The sequence below is a fragment of the Elephas maximus genome, chromosome 1, assembly GCF_024166365.1.
Source record: "Elephas maximus indicus isolate mEleMax1 chromosome 1, mEleMax1 primary haplotype, whole genome shotgun sequence".
Classification (NCBI taxonomy): domain Eukaryota; kingdom Metazoa; phylum Chordata; class Mammalia; order Proboscidea; family Elephantidae; genus Elephas; species Elephas maximus.
Genome location: NC_064819.1, coordinates 43,264,204 through 43,285,606, shown reverse-complemented (window position 1 = coordinate 43,285,606; position 21,403 = coordinate 43,264,204). Strand labels below are relative to the sequence as shown.

At 40.1% G+C, this 21,403-nt stretch overlaps 1 protein-coding gene across 3 annotated transcripts; it reads left to right on the top strand.

Moving 5' to 3' along the window:
- Positions 1 to 6,774: 6,774 nt before the first annotated feature.
- On the top strand, positions 6,775 to 15,982 carry SERPINB1 (serpin family B member 1). Of its 3 annotated transcripts, none has more exons than XM_049882472.1 (7): positions 6,775 to 6,836; positions 7,803 to 7,979; positions 9,248 to 9,385; positions 9,866 to 9,983; positions 11,964 to 12,106; positions 12,191 to 12,358; positions 14,793 to 15,981. In XM_049882472.1, the coding sequence occupies exons 2-7, from the start codon at positions 7,812 to 7,814 to the stop codon at positions 15,195 to 15,197; spliced, it is 1,140 nt and encodes a 379-aa protein (XP_049738429.1). In that variant the 5' UTR covers positions 6,775 to 6,836; positions 7,803 to 7,811; the 3' UTR covers positions 15,198 to 15,981. The 3 variants fall into 3 exon arrangements, with proteins under 3 accessions (XP_049738429.1, XP_049738421.1, XP_049738411.1); XM_049882464.1 differs by lacking the exon at positions 6,775 to 6,836 and adding an exon at positions 6,848 to 7,480 and having other exon boundaries at positions 14,793 to 15,982; XM_049882454.1 differs by lacking the exon at positions 6,775 to 6,836 and adding an exon at positions 6,848 to 7,524 and having other exon boundaries at positions 14,793 to 15,982.
- The last annotated feature ends 5,421 nt before the right edge of the window (positions 15,983 to 21,403 follow it).

Sequence of the window (21,403 nt, the reverse complement as noted above, 5' to 3'; positions counted from 1 at the left end):
AGAGCAAAGGTGTCACCCTGAAGACTAAGGTGCACCTGATCCAAGCCATGGTATTTTCAATCACATCATATGCATGTGAAAGCTGAACAATGAATAAGGAAGACCAAAGAAGATTTGACGCCTTTGAATTGTGGTGTTGGTGAAGAATACTGAATATACCATGGACTGCCAAAAGAATGAACAAATCTGTCTTAGACGAAGTACAACCAGAATGCTCCTTAGAAGTGAGGATGGCGAGACTGCGTCTTACATACTTTGGACATGTTGTCAGGAGGGATGAGTCCCTGGAGAAGGACATCATGCTTGGCAGAGTACAGGGTCAGTGGAAAAGAGGAAGACCCTCAATGAGGTGAATTGACACAGTGGCTGCAATAATGAGCTCAAGCATAACAATGATTGTAAGGATGGCACAGGACTGGGCAGTGTTTCATTCTGTTGTGCATAGGGTCGCTATGAGTTGGAACCGACTCGACGGCACCTAATAACAACAACAACAACATAGACTTATAGGAGCTGTGGTGCAGTGGTAAAAAGCTGCAGCTGCTGATCAGAAAGGTTGGCAGTTCAGATCCACCAGCACTCCTTGGAAACCCTATGGGGCAGTTCTACTCTGTCCTGCAGGGTCACTATGAGTTGGAATCCACTGATGGCAACTGGTTTGGTTATACATTTATAAACTATTTGTATTTCCTTTTTTAATGTGTTCATTCAAATAATTTGCCCATTTTTCTAATGTATTTTCAATGTGATTTATAGAAGCTATAGACTAGATACTAGCCTTTGTCAATTACATGCATTATCAACTCTCCATTATGTGGCTTGTCTTTCATTTTCTTTATGGTGTCTTTGTAACGAACAACAATTCTTATCTTTAAAGTATTTAAGTTTATTAATCATTCTCTTTATAGTAAATGTGTTCTTTTTCTTCTGTAAAAAATTTTCCCTATTGTGAGCTCATGAAAAGATCCTCCTACATTATCTTCAAAAAGTTTATTTAATTCTGCTTTTTACATTGCTTTTCATACCCCTGGAATTGACTTTTGGGTATAGTGTGGGTAAGTATTTTATTTCTTCCTTCCGTCCTCTTTTCCTGTCCTTTCCCTTTTCTTTTTTTTTAACATATAGATATTCACTTTTCCCTGTCATTTACTAAGTATTCTGTCATCTCCCCATTAATGTTCCCTACATCTTCTGTCATATATCAAAGGTCAACCTATGCAAAGGTCTGTTTCTGGGCTCTCCATTTCATTGGCCTATTTGTCTATCTTTGCACCAATACCATGCTGTTTTAATTATTATAGCTTTATAAGTTTCGTGACATTTAGTAGAACATGTCCTCCCACCTTGTTCTTCCTCCAGAGTGTCTTGACTGCTTCCACTATCACATAAATTTATAATCAGCTTGCATAGCTTCACACACACACTCATGCACACATATGTGCTGTTTGGGATATTTATCAGAATTGCAATTAATAAATCAATAAAACAGCAATTTTTATAATATTGAGTTCCATTCAATGAACTATATATTTTTCATTTAGTTAAAATTTAAAGATGTTGCTTAATAATTTTTTTCTATGTAGAGGTTTTGCATAGCTTTTGTTATATTTCTAGATACTTGAGTTTTGATGCTATTTTTAATGGTATGCATTTCAACTCTCTATTTCACTCCCTTAGAGGTGTTTTTGTAAAAAACAGAAATTCTCATTTTTTAAAGTAGTTGAATTTATTAATCATTTCCATTGTTGTAGATCAGTCCATTGTATGAACTTATCTATTCTTCTGTTGATGGGCAGTTAGTTTCCAGTGTCAGTCTGGGGCTTCTACAAATGGTATAGGCGAACGTTCTTATACATGTCTCCCGGGTACAAGTGCACATACATTTTTGTTGGGGGTATTCCTTGGAGTGAAAGTGCTGGATCATAGCTATTTAAACATATGTTCATGTTTATTAGATATACTGCACCAGCTTACCCCACCATGAGTGTGTGAGGTCCCTCTGCATGGATTTGCTATTAACCATTAATGTTTAAAGCCACAAATAGAACACTCCAGTGTTAGTCAGCAGAATAGTGATTTCTGCCTCAATCTTCTACAGCCAATGTAATTATTTAGAAAATGGCTTGGTTTTATGTTTTCCACAGATTACTAAACGCCAGGTGAGCACAAATACAAAATGTCAAAAGAAAATATATAACCATAAAAAGTGGAACTAATAAAATAATTCAGCTGTACACTTAAAAATGATTAAAATGGCAAACTTTTGTTTCATATTATTATATCTATTAACTTTATATAATAGAAAATACGTTTTGTTTTTGTGTTGTATATATTTTATCACAATAAAGTTAAAAAAGATACTGCCTGGAGAGTAATGTAAGACGTCAACAGCAGGCGAGACTGGGAACACTCTGGATCACCTGGGCTTATGTCTCAAACTTTATTTAACAACTACATGGTCCTGCCTTTCACACTTGACTTTCTTACATGGGCCTCTTAGGGGAAGCTAATGAGATGGTTCTCCAGTTCTATGTGGAATGGAGGAAAGGTTACCAAGTTTGGAGAAAAAAGAAAAGATCAAGTCTAGACTTCTTGGCTGTTTGGACTGAACAAACCACTTCAACTTACTATGACTGGCTTTCAATAAATGTTGGTTTCTTTATTCCAATAAGCTCTAAAGTACTATAGAGTCTTAGTTATTAAACTCTTACTATTTTTTTTGCAACTATGGAGCTTATTTTTATCAATCATGACAGTGATCTTCTTTGCCCCGTTTAATTATAAACAAGTTCTCAGAGTTATAAAAGTCTACAAACCCATTCACACTCTATGACCATTCTAAGAAAACAATAGGATTTTCCTCTGTCCTCTTCACATGCTGTATTTGCAAGAAAGCAGGTGAGACATTTCAGGAATGCAGAATTATTTCACATTTTCAAGCACTATAAGTTTTGGTGAAATTATATATCCAAGCATTTAAAGAGGGAGACAATAATAACAACAAAAATATCCCTCAAAAAATAGTTACTGCCTTTACCATTTTATTTTGACATTATGGGAAAAAATTGGTTACTCTAAATTTTAGCATAATGGGTAAGAGATACTTTTGCACACAGACCTGAGGTATCTATGATGTGTGGGACATGAGTTGACCTGCCTGGTCACCTCTGAAGCGAGACCTGGGGGCTGAGCTCACTTTGGTACTAAAAGTCGGTGACACATGATGTTTTTGCAACCTGTTCTTTTCTCCCCCCGTGTGTCTGTCATTTTGTCATACTGTGGGGTCTTACATGTTGCTTTGATGCTGGAAGCTATGCTGCTGGTATTCAGATACCAGCAGGATCACCCGTGGAGGACAGGTTTCAACTGAGCTTCCATACTAAGACAGACTAGGAAGAACCCGATAGTCTACTTCTGAAAAGAATTAGCCAATGAAAATCTTATGAATAACAGCAGAACATTGTCTGATACAGTGCCAGAAGATGAGCCCCCCCAGGTTGGAAGGCACTCAAAAGATGACTGGGGAAGAGCTGCCTCGTCAAAGTAGAGTCAACCTTAATGGATGGAGTCAAGCTTTTGGAACCTTCATTTGATGATGTGGTACAACTCAAAAATGAGGAGAAACAGCTGCAAACATCCATTAATAATTGGAACTTGGAATGTACAAAGTACGAATCTAGGAAAATTGGAAATTGTCAAAAATGAAATGGAACACGTAAACTTCGATATCCTAGGCATTAGTGAGCTGAAATGGACTGGTAATGGCCATTTTGAATTGGACAGTCATATAGTCTACTATGCTGGGAATGACAACTTGAGATGAATGGTGTTGCATTCATTGTCAAAAAGAACATTTCAAGATCTATCCTGAAGTACAACGTTGTCAGTGACAGGATAACATCCATACGCCTACAAGGACAACTGTTAATATGACTATTACTCAAATTTATACACCAACCACTAAGGCCAAAGATGAAGAAATTGAAGCTTTTTATCTTCTTCTGCAGTCTGAAATTGATCAAACATGCAGTCAGGATGCATTGATAATTACTGGTGATTGGAATGCAGAAGTTGGAAACAAAGAATAAGGACTGGTAGTTGGAAAATATTGCCTTGGTAATAGAAACGATGTTGGAGGTCAAATGATAGAATTTTGCAAGACCAACAGCTCCTTCACTGCAAATACCTTTCTTCACCAATGTAAAGGGTGACTATACACATGGACCTCGCCAGATGGAATACACAGGAATCGAATCCACTACATGTGTGGAAAGAGACGATGGAAACGCTCAATATCATCAGTCAGAACAAGGCCAGGGGCTGACAGTGGAACACACCATCAATTGCTCAATGTAAGTTCAATCTGAAACTGAAGAAAATCAGAGCAAGTCCATGAGAGCCAAAATACAACCTGGAGTATATCCCACCTGAATTTAGAGACCATCTCAAGAATAGATTCGACACACTGAACACTAATGATGAAGACCAGATGAGTTGTGGAATGACATCAAGGACATCACCCATGAAGAAAGCAAGAAATTATTGAAAAGACAGGAAAGAAACAAAAGACCAAGATGGATGTCAGAGGAGACTCTGAAACTTGCTCTCGAATGTTGAGCAGCTAAAGCAAAAGGAAGAAATGATGAAGTAAAGAACTGAACACAAGATTTTCAAAGGGCCTCTCGAGAAGACGAAGTAAAGTATTATAATGACATGTGCAAAGAACTGGAGATAGAAAACCAAAAGGGAAGAACATGCTCAATGTTTCTCAAGCTGAAAAACTGAAGAAACAATTCAAGCCTCGTGCTGCAATAGTGAAGGATTCTATGGGGAAAATATTAAAGGACACAGGAAGCATCAAAAGAAGGTGGAAGGAATTCACAGAGCCATTATACCAAAAAGAATTAGTCAATGTTCAACCATTTCAAGAGGTGGCATATGATCAGGAACCGATGGTACTGAAGGAAGAAGTTCAAGCTGCATGAAGGCATTGGCAAAAAACAAGGCTCCAGGAATTGATGGAATATTGAGATCTTTCAACTAACTGATGCAGCACTGGAAGTGCTCACTTGTCTATGCCAAGAAATTTGGAAGAGAGCTACCTGGCCAGCTGACTGGAAGAGATCCATATTTATGCCTTTTCCTAAGAAAGGTGATCCAACCAAATGTGGAAGTTATTGAACAATATCATTAATATCACATGCAAGCAAAATTTTGCTGAAGATCATTCAAAAGCAGCTGCAGCAGTATAGTGACAGGGTACTGCCAGAAATTCAGGCAAGATTCAGAAGAGGACATGGAACCAGGGATAGCATTGCTGATGTCATGGATCCTGGCTGAAAGCAGAGAATACCGGAAGGATGTTTACCTGTGTTTTATTGACTATGCAAAGGCATTTGACTGTGTAGTCATAACAAATTATGGATAACATTGCAAAGAATGGGAATTCCAGAACACTTAATTGTGCTCATGAGGTACCTGTAAATAGATTAAGAGGCAGTTGTTCGGACAGAGCAAGGGAATACTGAATGGTTTAAAGTCAGGAAAGGTGTGTGTCAGGGGTTGTATTCTTTCACCATGCCTATTTTCTGTATGCTGAGCAAATAATCTGAGAAGCTGGACTATATGAAGAAGAATGGGGAATGAGGATTGGAGGAAGACTCATTAACAACCTGCTTTATGCAGATGACATAACCTCGCTTGCTGAAAGCAAAGAAGACTTGAACCACTTACTAATGAAGATCAAAGACCACGGCCTTCAGTATGGATTACACTTCAACATAAAGAAAATAAAAATCCTCAAAACTGGAGCAATAAGCCACATCATGATAAACAAAGAAAAGACTGCAGTTGTCAAGGATTTCCTTTTACTGGGATCCACAGTCAAACACCGATGGAAGCAGCACTCAAGAAATCAAAAGATGCGTTCATTGCATTGGGCAAATCTGCTGCAAAGGACCTCTTTAAAGTGTTCAAAAGCAAAGATGTCACCTTGAAGACTGAGGTGTGCCTGACCCAGGCCATGGTATTTTCAATCCGCTCATATGCATGGGAAAGCTGGACAATGAATAAGGAAGATGGAACAGAATTGACACCTTTGACTTGTGGTGTTGGTGAAGAATACTCAATATACCATAGACTGCCAAAAGGAACAAATCTGTCTTGGAAAAAGTACAACCAGAATACTCCTTAGAAGCAAGGATGGCGAGGCTGCTTCTTATATACTTTGGACATATTGTCAGGAGGGATCAGTCCCTGGAGAAGGACATCGTGTGTGGTAAAGTAGAGCGTCAGCAAAAAAGAGGAAGACCCTCAAGGAGATGAGCTGACACGGTGGCTGCAACAATGGGCTCAAACATAACAAGGATTGTAAGGATGGCACAGGACAGAGCAGTGTTTCCTTCTGTGGTACATAGGGCAGCTAAGAGTCAGAATGGACTCGAGGGAACCTAACAACATTCTTTTCTCAGTGAAGAGTATCCAAATTTGTTTCCACAAACCAAACACCAGAGTTTGGAATATAGATGGGATTCAAATGAGAATGGTTTGCCCTCTAAGAGGTGACGCATCTGGCTTCTCAGTCATTCACACCTTAGTAAGAAGCGCTCTGTCAGATCCTTGCCAGAGATTTGGAAAGGCAGAGAGCTCAGGAAGGCGCTGATGCCCCGCGGGATCATAGTCACCGCTCTCAGCTCCAGCCACTAGTGACTCCTCAAGGAAAAGGCGCCTGGGCCAGGCCCTCCCACGGCTGTCCGACACGCCTCCTCCGCGCTCTATAAGGCGCCCGCACTTCCTTCCCCGCCTGGCCCCGCCGCTGACCTGTTGCGCCACTACCGGTAAGGGCCGCGCGGGTGCGGGAAGGGCACGGTGCTCGGCGGGCGCCCTGGGCCCCTCCACCCGTGTCCGAGGGCAGTGCAGCCCCAACGCCGCCGCGCGCCTGGAGGGCGATCCCGGGGCCCCTGCCTGCGTTCCGGGCGCGAGCGCCAGCCCAGCCGGCGAGAGAGGGAGTAGGGAGTGCCGGGCCGGGCGTCCCCGAGAGAGCCACGAACCGAAACCTGAGGTCCGAGTGTTTTCTTCATGGCGGAGGAGCCCTCCTTTCGGAGCGGTTTGTGCCGCCCAGACAGCCCAGCCCGGAGCCAGTTTCTCCCTTCTGGGGCTGGAGGCAGGAAAGGAGGCGGCCGCGGCAAGCCTAGAAATTACTGAGCAGAACAGTAATTTAATAATTCCACTCACTGCTTGCACTGTTATTGCTGCTTGCCTGTGTTTGGGGAAATGAAGGCTCTGAGAGGCAATGGGCGCTCAGATGCAAAAGCCAGTGCTTAGCCACCCCAAACCTTAAGAGATGACTGGGAGAAACCTGGCCAGGCTTCGGACTCCCCTACACCAGCCTGGAGACGCTGGACGCGGGAGCTCCAAACGTTAGTGATCGGATCCCAAACAAGAGGCTGATTAGATCTGCTTTGCCGGGATTTGCTTTGAGGTATAGCTGGTAGCTCTGGCTTCCTAAGGAAAATCTTATCTCAGGTACATTTAGGACAATGGATGCATTGCCCAAATGAATCAGAGGCTCACTAGGCGGTGCAGGGACCCAGAGCTGGCTGGTAGTCGCTCCCTGCAGCCCTTTAGGACCCCGGGGCTGAACCCGTGTTTCTGCGGGCTCCTTGGGCAGTACCGGGAGGGGGAAAAGATTGGGTTCTTAACCCTCCTGAGTAAAAGGGAGGGAGCCCCCGGGCGCTGGCACAGGCCGAGCCCAGTGTGCCAGGGTGGCCTGTGGCAGCCTAGACCTCTGTTCTGTGTCCTAGCCCGCAGCCATGGAGCCGCTGAGCGCTGCCAACACGCGCTTCGCCATTGACCTGTTCCGCGCCTTGAATGAAGACAATCCGGCGGGAAACATCTTCTTTTCTCCCTTCAGCATTTCCACGGCGCTGGCTATGGTCTTTCTGGGGGCCCGGGGCAGCACCGCAGCGCAGCTGTCCAAGGTCAGGAAAACCAAACCTGCCTCCTTCCCTGCCGTCTTCCTTCTGGTTCAAAGTTTCTATACAAACTTGTACCTTGTAGCTCCTACAAGATGTTTTTTTAAAAGAACAGCTGTATTTCTGTGCCAACAACTATAAATCACAAGGTCAGACTTTCCGAAAAAGCCCCAGGCACAACCACTGTGTGCAGGATTTCATCATCATCAGACCTTTAGTGAGTGCCCAATGTGCCAGGCACCGTGTCCCTGCTGAGGAGAGAGCCGTTTTACAAGGCTCGGAGAAATCCCTGTCCAGCCTTCCTGTCCACCCTAGCATCTTTTCCTTGGCTAGGAGTTCCAGGGTTCTGCTTTGCATGTGATAACATGCTAGTCATAAATAATACCCATTATGTAATGCTACCTTTGAGCATGATGAACAGTGGTGTCGTTCATCTTTCTTTGTGGCTGTCACCCAGCATACTTGCCAGGTATCAAAACTACTTTTTAAATATATAGGTTCAGGTGGGATGTTACAAAGTATTTTCTAGTCCCAAGAGTAATGAGACGTAGGAAAAGCACTATGGTGGAGAAGTCGGTGGCATTACCTTGATGAGGACCCCCCCCTCCATTTCCTTTAAAGCAGATTAAATATTCTGCACTGATCACAGTAACTATGCAAACACCGTATCTGGGTGAATAATGTGGACTTTGTACAGCTATGTAGTTTTATCACTGTGTCTTAAAAGCCTGGAGCAGTCCAGGCCTCATAAAACCATAAAGGGCTGCTATATTTATAAACTTGGAAAATTAAACTTTTGCCCGAAATCTAAGTTTAAAACTGTTATTTTTAAGCAAATGAGTTACTTCTAAGTTTATTTTAAAAAAAGCTCAATGTGTAATGTTTTTGTCTTTCTGAATTGATAATGATTCTTTTTATTGTTTATTCCTCAGACTCAGTAAAATTATGTTTGATAGAAACATGGACATCCATTTATGTTTATCTTTGCAAAAGCAGACTTATACAAATATTTAGTTATTAACCACTCCTATTCGTGGAACATAATTGTAACAAAAAGTGAAGTAAAAGCAGTAATTGTGTCTTACATAGCTATAAATTTTGGATTCTCTACTGTTTGATCCCTAGTGAAAAGTTAATGAAGTATTGGGCTGGGAATGACTCGTCAGTAATAGTAATGAAAACACACTACTTTAAATTGAGGGTAGCAAACACCGAGGAATCACTTCGTAATTTCAAAATAAATGGTCATGGAAAGAATGTTTTCTTTATTTTAGACGTTTCATTTTGATGCAGTTGAGGAGGTTCATTCAAGATTTCAGAGTCTGAATGCTGAAGTCAACAAATGTGGTGCTTCCTACATTCTGAAACTTGCCAACAGGTTATACGGAGAGAAAACCTATAGCTTCCTCCCTGTAAGTATACAGCACTTCACACTCTAAAACTCCACCCGGCAGTGTGGCTTCTTCAGCACCATCATGGCACAAAAGTCGGTTTTAATATTTAGAAGCATTCGATTTCAGTATCACTTGGATTGTTTGTGACTTCTGAGGTGAGCACCTGCAGAAAAGCGACCAGAAGGAGAACATGGTGCAGACTGTTCCCGTCAGGTGACGTGGTGGTTCTGGGCCATGGTCCCTGCAGTCGGAGAGCATTCGCCGTAACTGCATTGAAGTACAGTCAGTGTTGGCTCATTTATGAAAATGTTAGTCAGAGGCCTTTATGAAAAGAATTGTGAAATTTTATAAAGCACCAAAAGCATAACAGTTGCTGTGTTAGAATGGAATTTGGCCTTTTAGGATGATTTCTGTCATGCTTAAGGATTTTAAAAAACCATTTCTGCATGTAGTAGGAGTTATTCAGGACACTTCCTTTTTTTCCTTCTTTCCTTATAGGAGTTCTTGGAGTCAACTCAGAAAATGTACGGGGCTGACTTGGCCAGTGTGGATTTCCAGCATGCGTCTGAGGAGGCAAGGAAGGAGATAAATCAGTGGGTCAAAGGCCAGACAGAAGGTGAGGGACTGAGCGATAGGTAATCCTATGTGCAGATGTTCCTGAGCAACAGGTAATCCTATATGCAGGTGTTCCTTTTCTTCTCTGCATTCCCTTCACTCCCTCTCCACACCCCTCCCTACCCATCCTGCCCAGACAAGCTCACAGTCCCACAGTGGAATGCCTGTGAGAATTCTTCGCTGCCTTATTTACTAGACAGCTTCTAAACATTAGAAATTCGCCAAAATAACAATTTAAGCCTGATTTAACAAAAATAACTATTTTTTCCCCTAAAGGTTCTCCCAAACAACATTTTGAAATTCCAGCTAATATTATATATAGGACAAAAGGAAAAAAAAATTTAATTATTGTTGTTGTACTTTAGATGAAGGTTTACAGAACAAGCTAGTTTCTCATTAAACAGTTAGTACACATTGTTTTGTGACATTGGTTAACAACCCCACGACATGTCAGCATCCTCCCCTTCTCCACCTTGGGTTCCCCATTAACAGGTTTCCTGTCCCCTCCTGCCTTCTTGTCCTTGCCCCTGGGCTGGTGTGCCCCTTTAGTTTCATTTTGTTTCATGGGCCTGTCTAATCTTTGGATGAATGGTGAATCTCAGGAGTGACTTCATTACTGAGCTAAAAGGGTGTCCGGGGGCCATACTCTGGGGTGTCTCCAGTCTCTGTCAGACCAGTAAGTCTGCCTTCTTTTTTTTGTGAGTTAGAATTTTCTTCTACATTTTTCTCCAGCTCTATCCAGGACCCTCTATTGTGATCCCTGTCAGAGTAGTCGGTGGTGGTAGCTGGGCACCATATAGTTGTGCTGGATTCAGTCTGGTGAAGGCTGTAATAGTTGTGTCCCTTAGTCCTTTGAGCTAATCTTTCCATTGTATCTTTGGTTTTCTTCATTCTCCCTTACTCAAGACAGGGTGACCATGGAGTATCTTAGATGGCCACTCAGAAGGTTTTAAGACCCCAAATGCTACTTACCAAAGTAGAATGTAGAGCATTTTCTTTATAAATATGTTATGCCAATTCAGCTAGATGTTTGCCGAGACCATGGTTCCCACAGCCCTCAGTTTGGTCCCTCAGGGAGTTTGGAAGTGTCTATGGAACTGAAAGGAAGAAACATTTTGAGAAAAATCTGGCCTGCCCAAATGTATTTAATATACATATGGAATGACATCAGTAGTCACAAGCTTTATTATTTGCCAACACCTTGCCAAATACATCAGGCATGTTGGAGTGGGCATTGACTCTCAGGATCAGTTTATCTGTTGAATCAGCCTGTCTTCTAACGTCCACCTGGTGTGAGTCAGTGCACTTTACAGAATCCCTGACTCCTGTAACAAAGCTGCTCCAGGTCCTCGGCAGAGCTTTTGTTCAGCGGAGTAACTGTGCTACCTTCTGGACATGTGTTAAAACCTTTATTGCGAGAGTATGCTTGTCGTGTGAGAAGTGGTGACTGAAACTTTTTTTTAAAATCTGAAAAACAAAGGCCATTCACAAAACAAGACTCCTATTTGTCCCACCATCCAGAAATGGAGCTTTTTCCTATTTTTAGCCTTTTAGCTCATACTTGTTTAAAAATGTTGACTCTCCTGTGGAGCCCTGGTGGCACAGGGGTTAAGAGCTATGGCTGCTAACGTAAAATTCGGCAGTTCGATTCCATCAGCCACTCCTTAGAAACCCTATGGGGCAGGTCTACTCTGTCCTTTGGGTCACTATGAGTTGGAATTGATGGCAACAGATTTTTTTAGTTTTGTTTAAGGTGTAACTCTTCCTAGGGGTGGATATGTGTCATACCGGTCTGCCTCATGAATTGGTTTATTTAAACCTTGACACACTGATCGAGGTTTCCTAACTGCATACCATGTTAAAGGAAATTTAGTAAAAAGGTATACATACATTTGAATTCCATTTCAGTGCTAGTAAAACGCTGGTTCAAATTTGGAATTCTGACATGTGGATTTAAAAAACTCTTGCCTTACCTTTTTAGGGAAAATTCCAGAACTATTGGCTCCAGGTGTGGTTGACAGCATGACTAAGCTTGTGCTGGTGAATGCAATTTATTTCAAAGGAAACTGGAAGGAGAAATTCGTAAAAGAGGCCACGACTGATGCCCCATTCAGACTGAATAAGGTAAGGAAAGTTAACTCCCCCAAATTATTTCATGCTCTAAAAGAATGCCTCTAATTTGAGTGATATGTCTTCTCAACTGCTCAGAAAGACACAAAAATGGCTAAAATGATGTATCAGAAGAAGAAATTTCCGTATGGCTACATCCAGGAACTGAAGTGTCGTGTGTTAGAACTGCCCTACAAAGACGAGGACCTCAGCATGGTCATCCTGCTGCCAGATGACATTGAAGATGACTCCACAGGTCTGAAGAAGGTAACTCACTCCTGCACTTCCTGGTCCACACTTGCTTTTGACATATTGATTCCTCCTGTGTGTCACGTGGGAGGTGCCCGATCAGTGTTTACTGACGCTGTTTGACTTTGCTTCCCAGTTCCTTGTGATTCCTTTGAAATTAGCCCATCTACATTTACTACTCCAAAGCCCTAGGTTTAAACTTTAAAGAAAGATGCCCAGTGCCTTCCAGTGATCGTTGTGGTGGCAAACATCTAAAAATCTACACTAAATGTAACATTGATAACTGGCAGTTCACTGGAACTCTGTTCTGGAATCAGCTTTAGAAGAAACTGCAGTAAGATGAGAGTTGTTTCACTGAGGGGGGAAAAAAAACCCTAAAACATCATAGTATGTAGCTTCCTCAAGCCCTCTAAAGTTCTATCACTATACTATTCATTATTACTACAATTCATAAAAGTCATGAATTAAATTTCCAGAAGCTACATGATAGAAAAGGACTCGTGCGATATGTAAGCTTTAGAGCCAGGCCTGCTCCTAACATGAACTTTATGTGAGCTTTCTATTACGTGTGATTTCAGGTGATGGCATCTCTTGCCAGGGCCAGAACCAGGCCAAAGGATGATGACTGCAGCTTTTCTGAAAGGGTCTAATATTAGTCACTTGCATTTATAGAGTACTGTGTAAGACCTGTCAATCTGTTTACAGAAAATCAGTCACTGAAAACCCTCTGGAGCATAATTCTACTCTTTATGTGGGGCCCCCATGAGCCAGGGTCCACTCAACAGCAACTGGTTTGGTTAAGTACAAAGAGGTCATATGCCCAGGGTGCTACGGGAGGGCCAAGGAGTGGCATCTGGTCTGGCTGCAGTTTAGGGAGAGCAGGAGGGCCAGCACTGACATGGAAACCAGTGAGATGTACCAACGCAGTGTTCCAGACTCACTGATGTCTTCTGTTCACTCTCTGAGAGCTACGACCTGGTCTGTCCGACTTCTCATTCTCATGCAGGGGGCATGTTTTCCCATGCAATTTAACAGAAAAACCGGAACTGGAAAAAAATATGTTTTTGTGACTGATCTTTCTAATACTGCTGCATTTTCAACACGCGGATTACAGAAAGGGGTAAATACACTATAGTGATTACAGCCACAGTTTCTGAATTCAGGCTGTCTCAGTTCAAATCCTGGCTCTGCCACTTACAAGCTACACTGACACCCTCTCTGACTTCTTTTCCTTATCTGTAAAATGGGGCAAATACTAGTTCCTTCTTCGTAAGGTTGCTGTGAAGATTAAATAGTAACAATAGAAATATATATGAGCACTTAGAACAGTGTCCGACACCCATAAATCCATTTTAGTTTACAAGGATTGAGTGAATTTTTTCTTATAAATTGTAGTTACTTTAATATGTTTTTCTGCAAAGCAATTGTGAGTTTATAGTGCCATCTTAAGGACAAAGCAACCATATAACCTTGTCATTTTATCTTTTTTTTTATTGCTAGCAGCACAAGACTCAACCAGAACCTGAGCAATGTCTTCCCCTTTTCTCTTCCCACTCCAGTCATTGTTAATGGTTCTTCTGGGCTGCCTTCCCTCTGTATCCTTAGTAAAATATATCATGATAAATGCAAAAAAAAAAAAAAAAAATTTTTTTTTTATGTATTAAAATCAGTGTGTTGCTTCTTTCAATTGTATTTCCATGTTTGTATTTTCTCTGATTGTAAAAAGAACATCTTGAGCCCCATGAAAAGAATTATCAGCATTAATAGAACAAGTGGAATGATGATTTTGTTATAGTTTGATAGTAATAATACTAATAGCTCACATTTATGTAGCACTTTCTATATGCCAATCACTTTACATATGTTAACTTATTTAATGCTCCCAGCAATGCTGTAAAGAGGGCACTCTTATTACCCCTGTTTTAGACAGGCTCTAGGTCTAATATATCACCTCTGTCTTTTTTATTTTTATCTAGCAGCTAAAGTTATTACAGCTGATTTCTGCAACTCTGCTGAGGTTCACAGGTTGCCACAGCTCCAGTGGAGTTTTAATTTTTTCCTTGTACCAACTAGCATAACCATCATGGCCTATCACAATGATCCATGCGTGGTAGTGGCTTAGTAAGTCTTGGGTGGATGAATGGGTGGATGATGGATGATGAATGATGGATGGGTGGATGATGGACTCCATGTCCAAAGTCCGTGTAATTGGGCCTTTGATGACTTGGAACATGGTTATGTCCTATTATCAACAATTATTACCAGTTGCCAGAAACAAATGAAATCCTCCAAAAAAGAATCTGATTTGGCACAAAACATGAAGGAAACAAATTAGACAACTGATTATGAGTCCATGCATTTAAATACTAGTACCAATATTGCTTTATTACTTTATATATTAATATTGTGTAAGATTGAGTTCACCTCCTCTTTTTCTTCATTCTGATTCCAGATTGAAGAACAGTTGACTTTGGAAAAGCTGAGTGAGTGGACCAAACCTGAGAATCTGCCAGTCATTGAAGTCAGTGTCAGCTTGCCCAAGTTCAAGCTGGAAGAGAGCTACAACCTCAACTCCTACCTAGCCCGCCTGGGTGTGCAGGATCTCTTTAGTAGTAGTAAGGCTGATCTGTCCGGCATGTCAGGAGCCAGGGATCTTTTTATATCAAAAATTGTCCATAAGTCCTTTGTAGAAGTGAATGAGGAAGGCACAGAGGCGGCGGCTGCCACAGCAGCCATTGCCAACTTCACCATGCTTATGCCAGAGGAAACTTTCATTGCCGATCATCCATTCCTTTTCTTTATCCGGCATAATTTCTCAAAGACCATCCTGTTCAGTGGCCGATTTTCTTCTCCTTAGAGATCGTGGAAACACAGGGTCAGGCCTGAAGCTTTATTACCTGAGTTTTTAATGGTAACAATTTTCGTATATAATCTACATCCTCATCCTTGTTTTAAAGTAATTGTTGACTGTTCTGTTATATCCCTCTATTTTCTAAACTATTAAAGGGCCACCTTGTAAAAACCTGCATTCTCTTTTTCCTTCTCCTTTATTCTGCCTGTTATGTAGAGTTTGCGTGAGGCCAAGTGGAGTCAAGAAGTGGATGTCTTATGATAAGAGATGTCAGAAGAGCACAAGAAGAAAAACATAGCAAGGGAGACTGCTAAGCAAACAGGGATGCAAAGAGCTCTGTGGAGGCAGCTTCTCTTGTGTGTTCTGATAAAGGCTGTTGACCTCCATCATATGATACTGGTTGTTATAACAATGGAATGAGTCTGTGCAATTCTGGGTCGGGGGGGGACTCTTTGATTAATACAAACCTTTGTTGAATGTACCCCTTTGAGTGGAGATTGAAATGCTGCATTTTTGTGCTGCTACAAAGCAACGTGTTAAATTTCCTAAGTGCTGGAAGCCAGGCTGATTTTAGCCTCCTTGTTTCCCCTGATTTCAGACAAGCCAAGGCTACAGAAGTAGGCTCTTGGCTGGCAATACTAACACCCATGATGTTAAAAACAAAATTTTAGTGAATCTCTTGTTAGCAAGCTTTTCTTCTTAAAATATTTATTAGTGCCTACCATATTCCAAAAATCTCTTATCTACAGGAAATAAAAAAAAAGAATAGTGACTGTCTTCCGTAATTCTTCCCCCTGGGCTCTTTATCCTAAAATCTACTCTTTGATTTAGACCGAAAAGTGCTAACAATGTAAAAACTGGATTTCAAGGGCCTAAGAGAGCCAACTCAAATTGTTCTTTTTACATATGAGGGAACAGACTCAGACAAAAAAAAAAAAGATAAATTGTTGAAGGTCAAACAACTGGTAAGTTGTAGAGCAGAGTCTAGAATACAATACATACTTTATGTGGAGAACTTCTAATTTTTGTACTGTGAATTAGGTAATTCAGAAATCTGAAGACAACTAGAAAAACAAAACAACTGAAGAAGCATCAGCTCAAAGGCAATGGGGAGCAAACATAATAGCAAAGAATGACTAGATCAAGATTCAGGAGAAACTGGAAATCTGGAGAAGTGAATCGGGAAATTGGGACCACTTTTTCCCCAGGAGCTTTTGCCAATCCAGAAGAGTTAAATGAGAAGCTAAGCAGAGATTTTGACAGCCTCTCAAGGCTAGACAGACAAACAGAGTTTGAGCCTATTAAGAACAGGTCCCCCGTTATACCTATTGTGCTTTTGTTTGGGGCTGTAAAGAGACATACCCTAAGAGTATGAGTGAGCCAGCTCAGAAAGTAACCCTGCTACAAGTCACTGAACAACCCAAAAAATCCCAATTCCTGAAATTAGTTACATTTGTTCTGGTAAACTGCACATAGGCACATGGGCAAACAAAAATCACCTCTGGGGGAAGGTTGCTCAAAACCTCAAATTATCTTTACAATCAGCCCTTCAAGTGCAATACCCACCATATCATCAAAGAGAATTGGATAAGTCAGAAGCCATACCAGCATAACTAAATCTGGCAGAAACAATAGATAATAGAAAAAGAAGTATAGGTGCTACAAATATTGGAATTATTTCAAACACATTATAAAACAACACTGTTTTCTATGTTTAAATGATAAAAGACAAGGTTAAAAATTTTAGCAGAGAATTGGAAACTTAAATACTGCAGATTTGAATAAAAATGAAATAGAAATTCTAGAACTCTAACAAACTAATAATAGCAAATTAGAAATAGCTAAAAAGATCCCTTGTAAATTGTAAGGTCAGAAGAAATTATCCATAATAAAGCCCAGAAACACAAAAGGTTGGGAAATGCAAAAGGGAGGATAAAAGACTCAAAGGATTTGGTGAGAAGATGTATAACAGGAGAAGGGAAGAAAAGAGAGTATGGGGCAGAATAATATTTAAAGAGCTAACATTCAATTTTTTTTTACTCTAAAACTGATAAAAGACATCTATTCACAGATTCTATAAGCCCTACTCAAACCCAAGCAGGATATTACAAAAATCCATCCGTAGACACATCCTAGTGAAACTGTAGAAATCTGAAGGCCAAGAGAAGATCATAAAAGTAACCAGATGAAAGCATAAAAGCAACCAAATGAAAAAGACAAAGTGCCCTTAAAGGAGCAGCATTAAGAATAAGAACACATGTGGAGGCGGGGCCAAGATGGCGGACTAGGTAGACGCTACCTCGGATCCCTCTTGCAACAAAGACTCGGAAAAACAAGTGAATCGATCACATACATAACAATCTACGAACCCTGAACAACAAACACAGATTTAGAGATGGAAAACGAACAAATACGGGGAAGCAGCGATTGTTTTCAGAGCCTGGAGCCAGCGTCCCAGTCAGCGGATTTTCTGGAAAAACCAGTTTCCCAGTGATGGCTCGGAGATGGCAGTCCATATCAAACCACATAAAGAAGCAGACCATGACAGCTTCTACAACCCCCCAAACAAAAGAATCAAAATCTTTCCCAAATGAAGATACAATCCTGGAATTATCAGATACAGAATATAAAAAACTAATTTACAGAATGCTTCAAGACATCAGAAACGAAATAAGGCAAACTGCAGAAAAAGCCAAGGAGCGCACTGATAAAACAGTTGAAGAACTCAAAAAGATTATTCAAGAACCTAGTGGAAAAATTAATAAGTTGCAAGAATCCATAGAGAGACAGCAAGTAGAAATCCAAAAAATTAACAATAAAATTACAGAATTAGACAACGCAATAGGAAGTCAGAGGAGCAGACTCGAGCAATTAGAATGCAGACTGGGACATCTGGAGGACCAGGGAATTAACACCAACATAGCTGAAAAAAAATCAGATAAAAGAATTAAAAAAAATGAAGAAACCCTAAGAATCATGTGGGACTCTATCAAGAAAGATAACTTGCGTGTGATTGGAGTCCCAGAACAAGGAGGGAGGACAGAAAACACAGAGAAAATAGTGGAAGAACTCCTGACACAAAACTTCCCTGACATCATGAAAGACGAAAGGATATCTATCCAAGATGCTCATCGAACCCCATTTAAGATTGATCCAAAAAGAAAAACACCAAGACATATTATCATCAAACTCGCCAAAACCAAAGATAAAGAGAAAATTTTAAAAGCAGCCAGGGAGAAAAGAAAGGTTTCCTTCAAGGGAGAATCAACAAGAGTAAGTTCAGACTACTCAGCAGAACCATGCAGGCAAGAAGGGAATGGGACGACATATACAGAGCACTGAAGGAGAAAAACTGCCAGCCAAGGATCATATATCCAGCAAAACTCTCTCTGAAATATGAAGGCGAAATTAAGATATTTACAGATAAACACAAGTTTAGAGAATTTGCAAAAGCCAAACCAAAGCTACAAGAAATACTAAAGGATATTGTTTGGTCAGAAAACCAATAATATCAGATACCAGCACAACACAAGGTCACAAAACAGAACATCCTGATATCAACTCAAATAGGGAAATCATAAAAACAAATTAACATTAGTTAAAAAAAAAAACAATACTCATAACAGGGAATCACGGAAGTCAATATGTAAAAGATCACAATAATCAAAAAGAGGGACTAAATACAGGAGGCATAGAACTGCCATATGGAGAGTGATACAAGGCGATATAGAACAATACAAGTTAGGTTTTTACTTAGAAAAATAGGGGTAAAAAAAAATAAGGTAACCACAAAGAGGTAAAACAACTCCATAACTCAAGATAAAAGCCAAGAAAAACATAACGACTCAGCAAACATAAAGTCAAACACTACGAAAATGAGGATCTCACAATTTACTAAGAAAAACGTCTCAGCACAAAAAAGTATGTGGAAAAATGAAATGGTCAACAACACACATAAAAAGGCATCAAAATGACAACACTAAACACTTATTTATCTATAATTACGCTGAATGTAAATGGACTAAATGCACCAATAAAGAGACAGAGAGTCTCAGACTGGATAAAGAAACACGATCCATCTATATGCTGCCTACAAGAGACACACCTTAGACTTAGAGACACAAACAAACAAAAACTCAAAGGATGGAAAAAATACATCAAGCAAACAATAAGCAAAAAAGAAGAGGAGTAGCAATATTAATTTCTGACAAAACAGACTTTAGACTTAAATCCACCACAAAGGATAAACAAGGACACTACATAATGATAAAAGGGACAATTGATCAGGAAGACATAACCATATTAAATATTTATGCACCCAATGACAGGGCTGCAAGATACATAAATCAAATTTTAACAGAATTGAAAAGTGAGATAGACATCTCCACAATTATAGTAGGAGACTTCAACACACCACTTTCGGAGAAGGACAGGACATCCAGTAAGAAGCTCAATAGAGACACGGAAGACCTAATTACAACAATCAACCAACTTGACCTCATTGACTTATACAGGACTCTCCACCCAACGGCTGCAAAGTATACTTTTTTTTCTAGTGCACATGGAACATTCTCTAGAATAGACCACATATTAGGTCATAAAACAAACCTTTGCAGAGTCCAAAACATCGAAATATTACAAAGCCTCTTCTCAGACCACAAGGCAATAAAACTAGAAATCAATAACAGAAAAATCAGGGAAAAGAAATCAAATACTTGGAAACTGAACAATACCCTCCTGAAAAGAGACTGGGTTATAGAAGACATCAAGGAGGGAATAAGGAAATTCATAGAATGCAACAAGAATGAAAATACTTCCTATCAAAACCTCTGGGACACAGCAAAAGCAGTGCTCAGAGGCCAATTTATATCGATAAATGCACACATACAAAAAGAAGAAAGAGCCAAAATCAGAGAACTGTCCCTACAACTTGAACAAATAGAAAATGAGCAACAAAAGAATCCATCAGGCACCAGAAGAAAACAAATAATAAAAATTAGAGCTGAACTAAATGAATTAGAGAACAGAAAAACAATTGAAAGAATTAACAAAGCCAAAAGCTGGTTCTTTGAAAAAATTAACAAAATTGATAAACAATTGGCCAGACTGACTAAAGAAATACAGGAAAGGAAACAAATAACCCGAATAAGAAATGAGAAGGACCACATCACAATAGAACCAAATGAAATTAAAAGAATCATTTCAGATTATTACAAAAAATTGTACTCTAACAAATTTGCAAACCTACAAGAAAAGGATGAATTCCTGGAAAAACACTACCTACCTAAACGAACACAATCAGAAGTAGAACAACTAAATGGACCCATAACAAAAAAAGAGATTGAAATGGTAATCAAAAAACTCCCAACAAAAAAAAGCCCTGGCCCGGACGGCTTCACTGCAGAGTTCTACCAAACTTTCAGAGAAGAGTTAACACCACTACTACTGAAGGTATTTCAAAGCATAGAAAATGACGGAATACTACCCAACTCATTCTATGAAGCCGCCATCTCCCTGATACCAAAACCAGGTAAAGACATTACAAAAAAAGAAAATTACAGACCTATATCCCTCATGAACATAGATGCAAAAATCCTCAACAAAATTCTAGCCAATAGAATTCAACAACATATCAAAAAAATAATTCAACACGACCACGTGGGATTTATACCAGGTATGCAAGGCTGGTTTAATATCAGAAAAACCATTAATGTAATCCATCACATAAATAAAACAAAAGACAAAAACCACAAGGTCTTATCAATTAATGCAGAAAAGGCATTTGACAAAGTCCAACACCCATTCATGATAAAAACTCTCACCAAAATAGGAATTGAAGGAAAATTCCTCAACATAATAAAGGGCATCTATGCAAAGCCAACAGCCAATATCACTCTAAATGGAGAGAACCTGAAAGCATTTCCCTTGAGAACGGGAACCAGACAAGGATGCCCTTTATCACCGCTCTTATTCAACATCGTGCTAGAAGTCCTAGCCAGGGCAATTAGGCTAGACAAAGAAATAAAAGGCATGCGGATTGGCAAGGAGGAAGTAAAATTATCTCTATTTGCAGATGACATGATCTTATACACAGAAAACCCTAAGGAATCCTCCAGAAAACTACTGAAACTAATAGAAGAGTTTGGCAGAGTCTCAGGTTATAAAATCACTTGGATTCCTCTACATCAACAAAAAGAACACCGAAGAGGAAA

Bases quoted from the DNA above. Each gene is read 5' to 3' on its own strand.
- SERPINB1 (XM_049882464.1), top strand. From the start codon at position 7,812: ATGGAGCCGCTGAGCGCTGCCAACACGCGCTTCGCCATTGACCTGTTC. The intron at 7,980-9,247 runs GTCAGGAAAACC...TCTTTATTTTAG, and splicing joins CCGCAGCGCAGCTGTCCAAG to ACGTTTCATTTTGATGCAGT. The intron at 12,107-12,190 runs GTAAGGAAAGTT...TCAACTGCTCAG, and splicing joins CCCCATTCAGACTGAATAAG to AAAGACACAAAAATGGCTAA.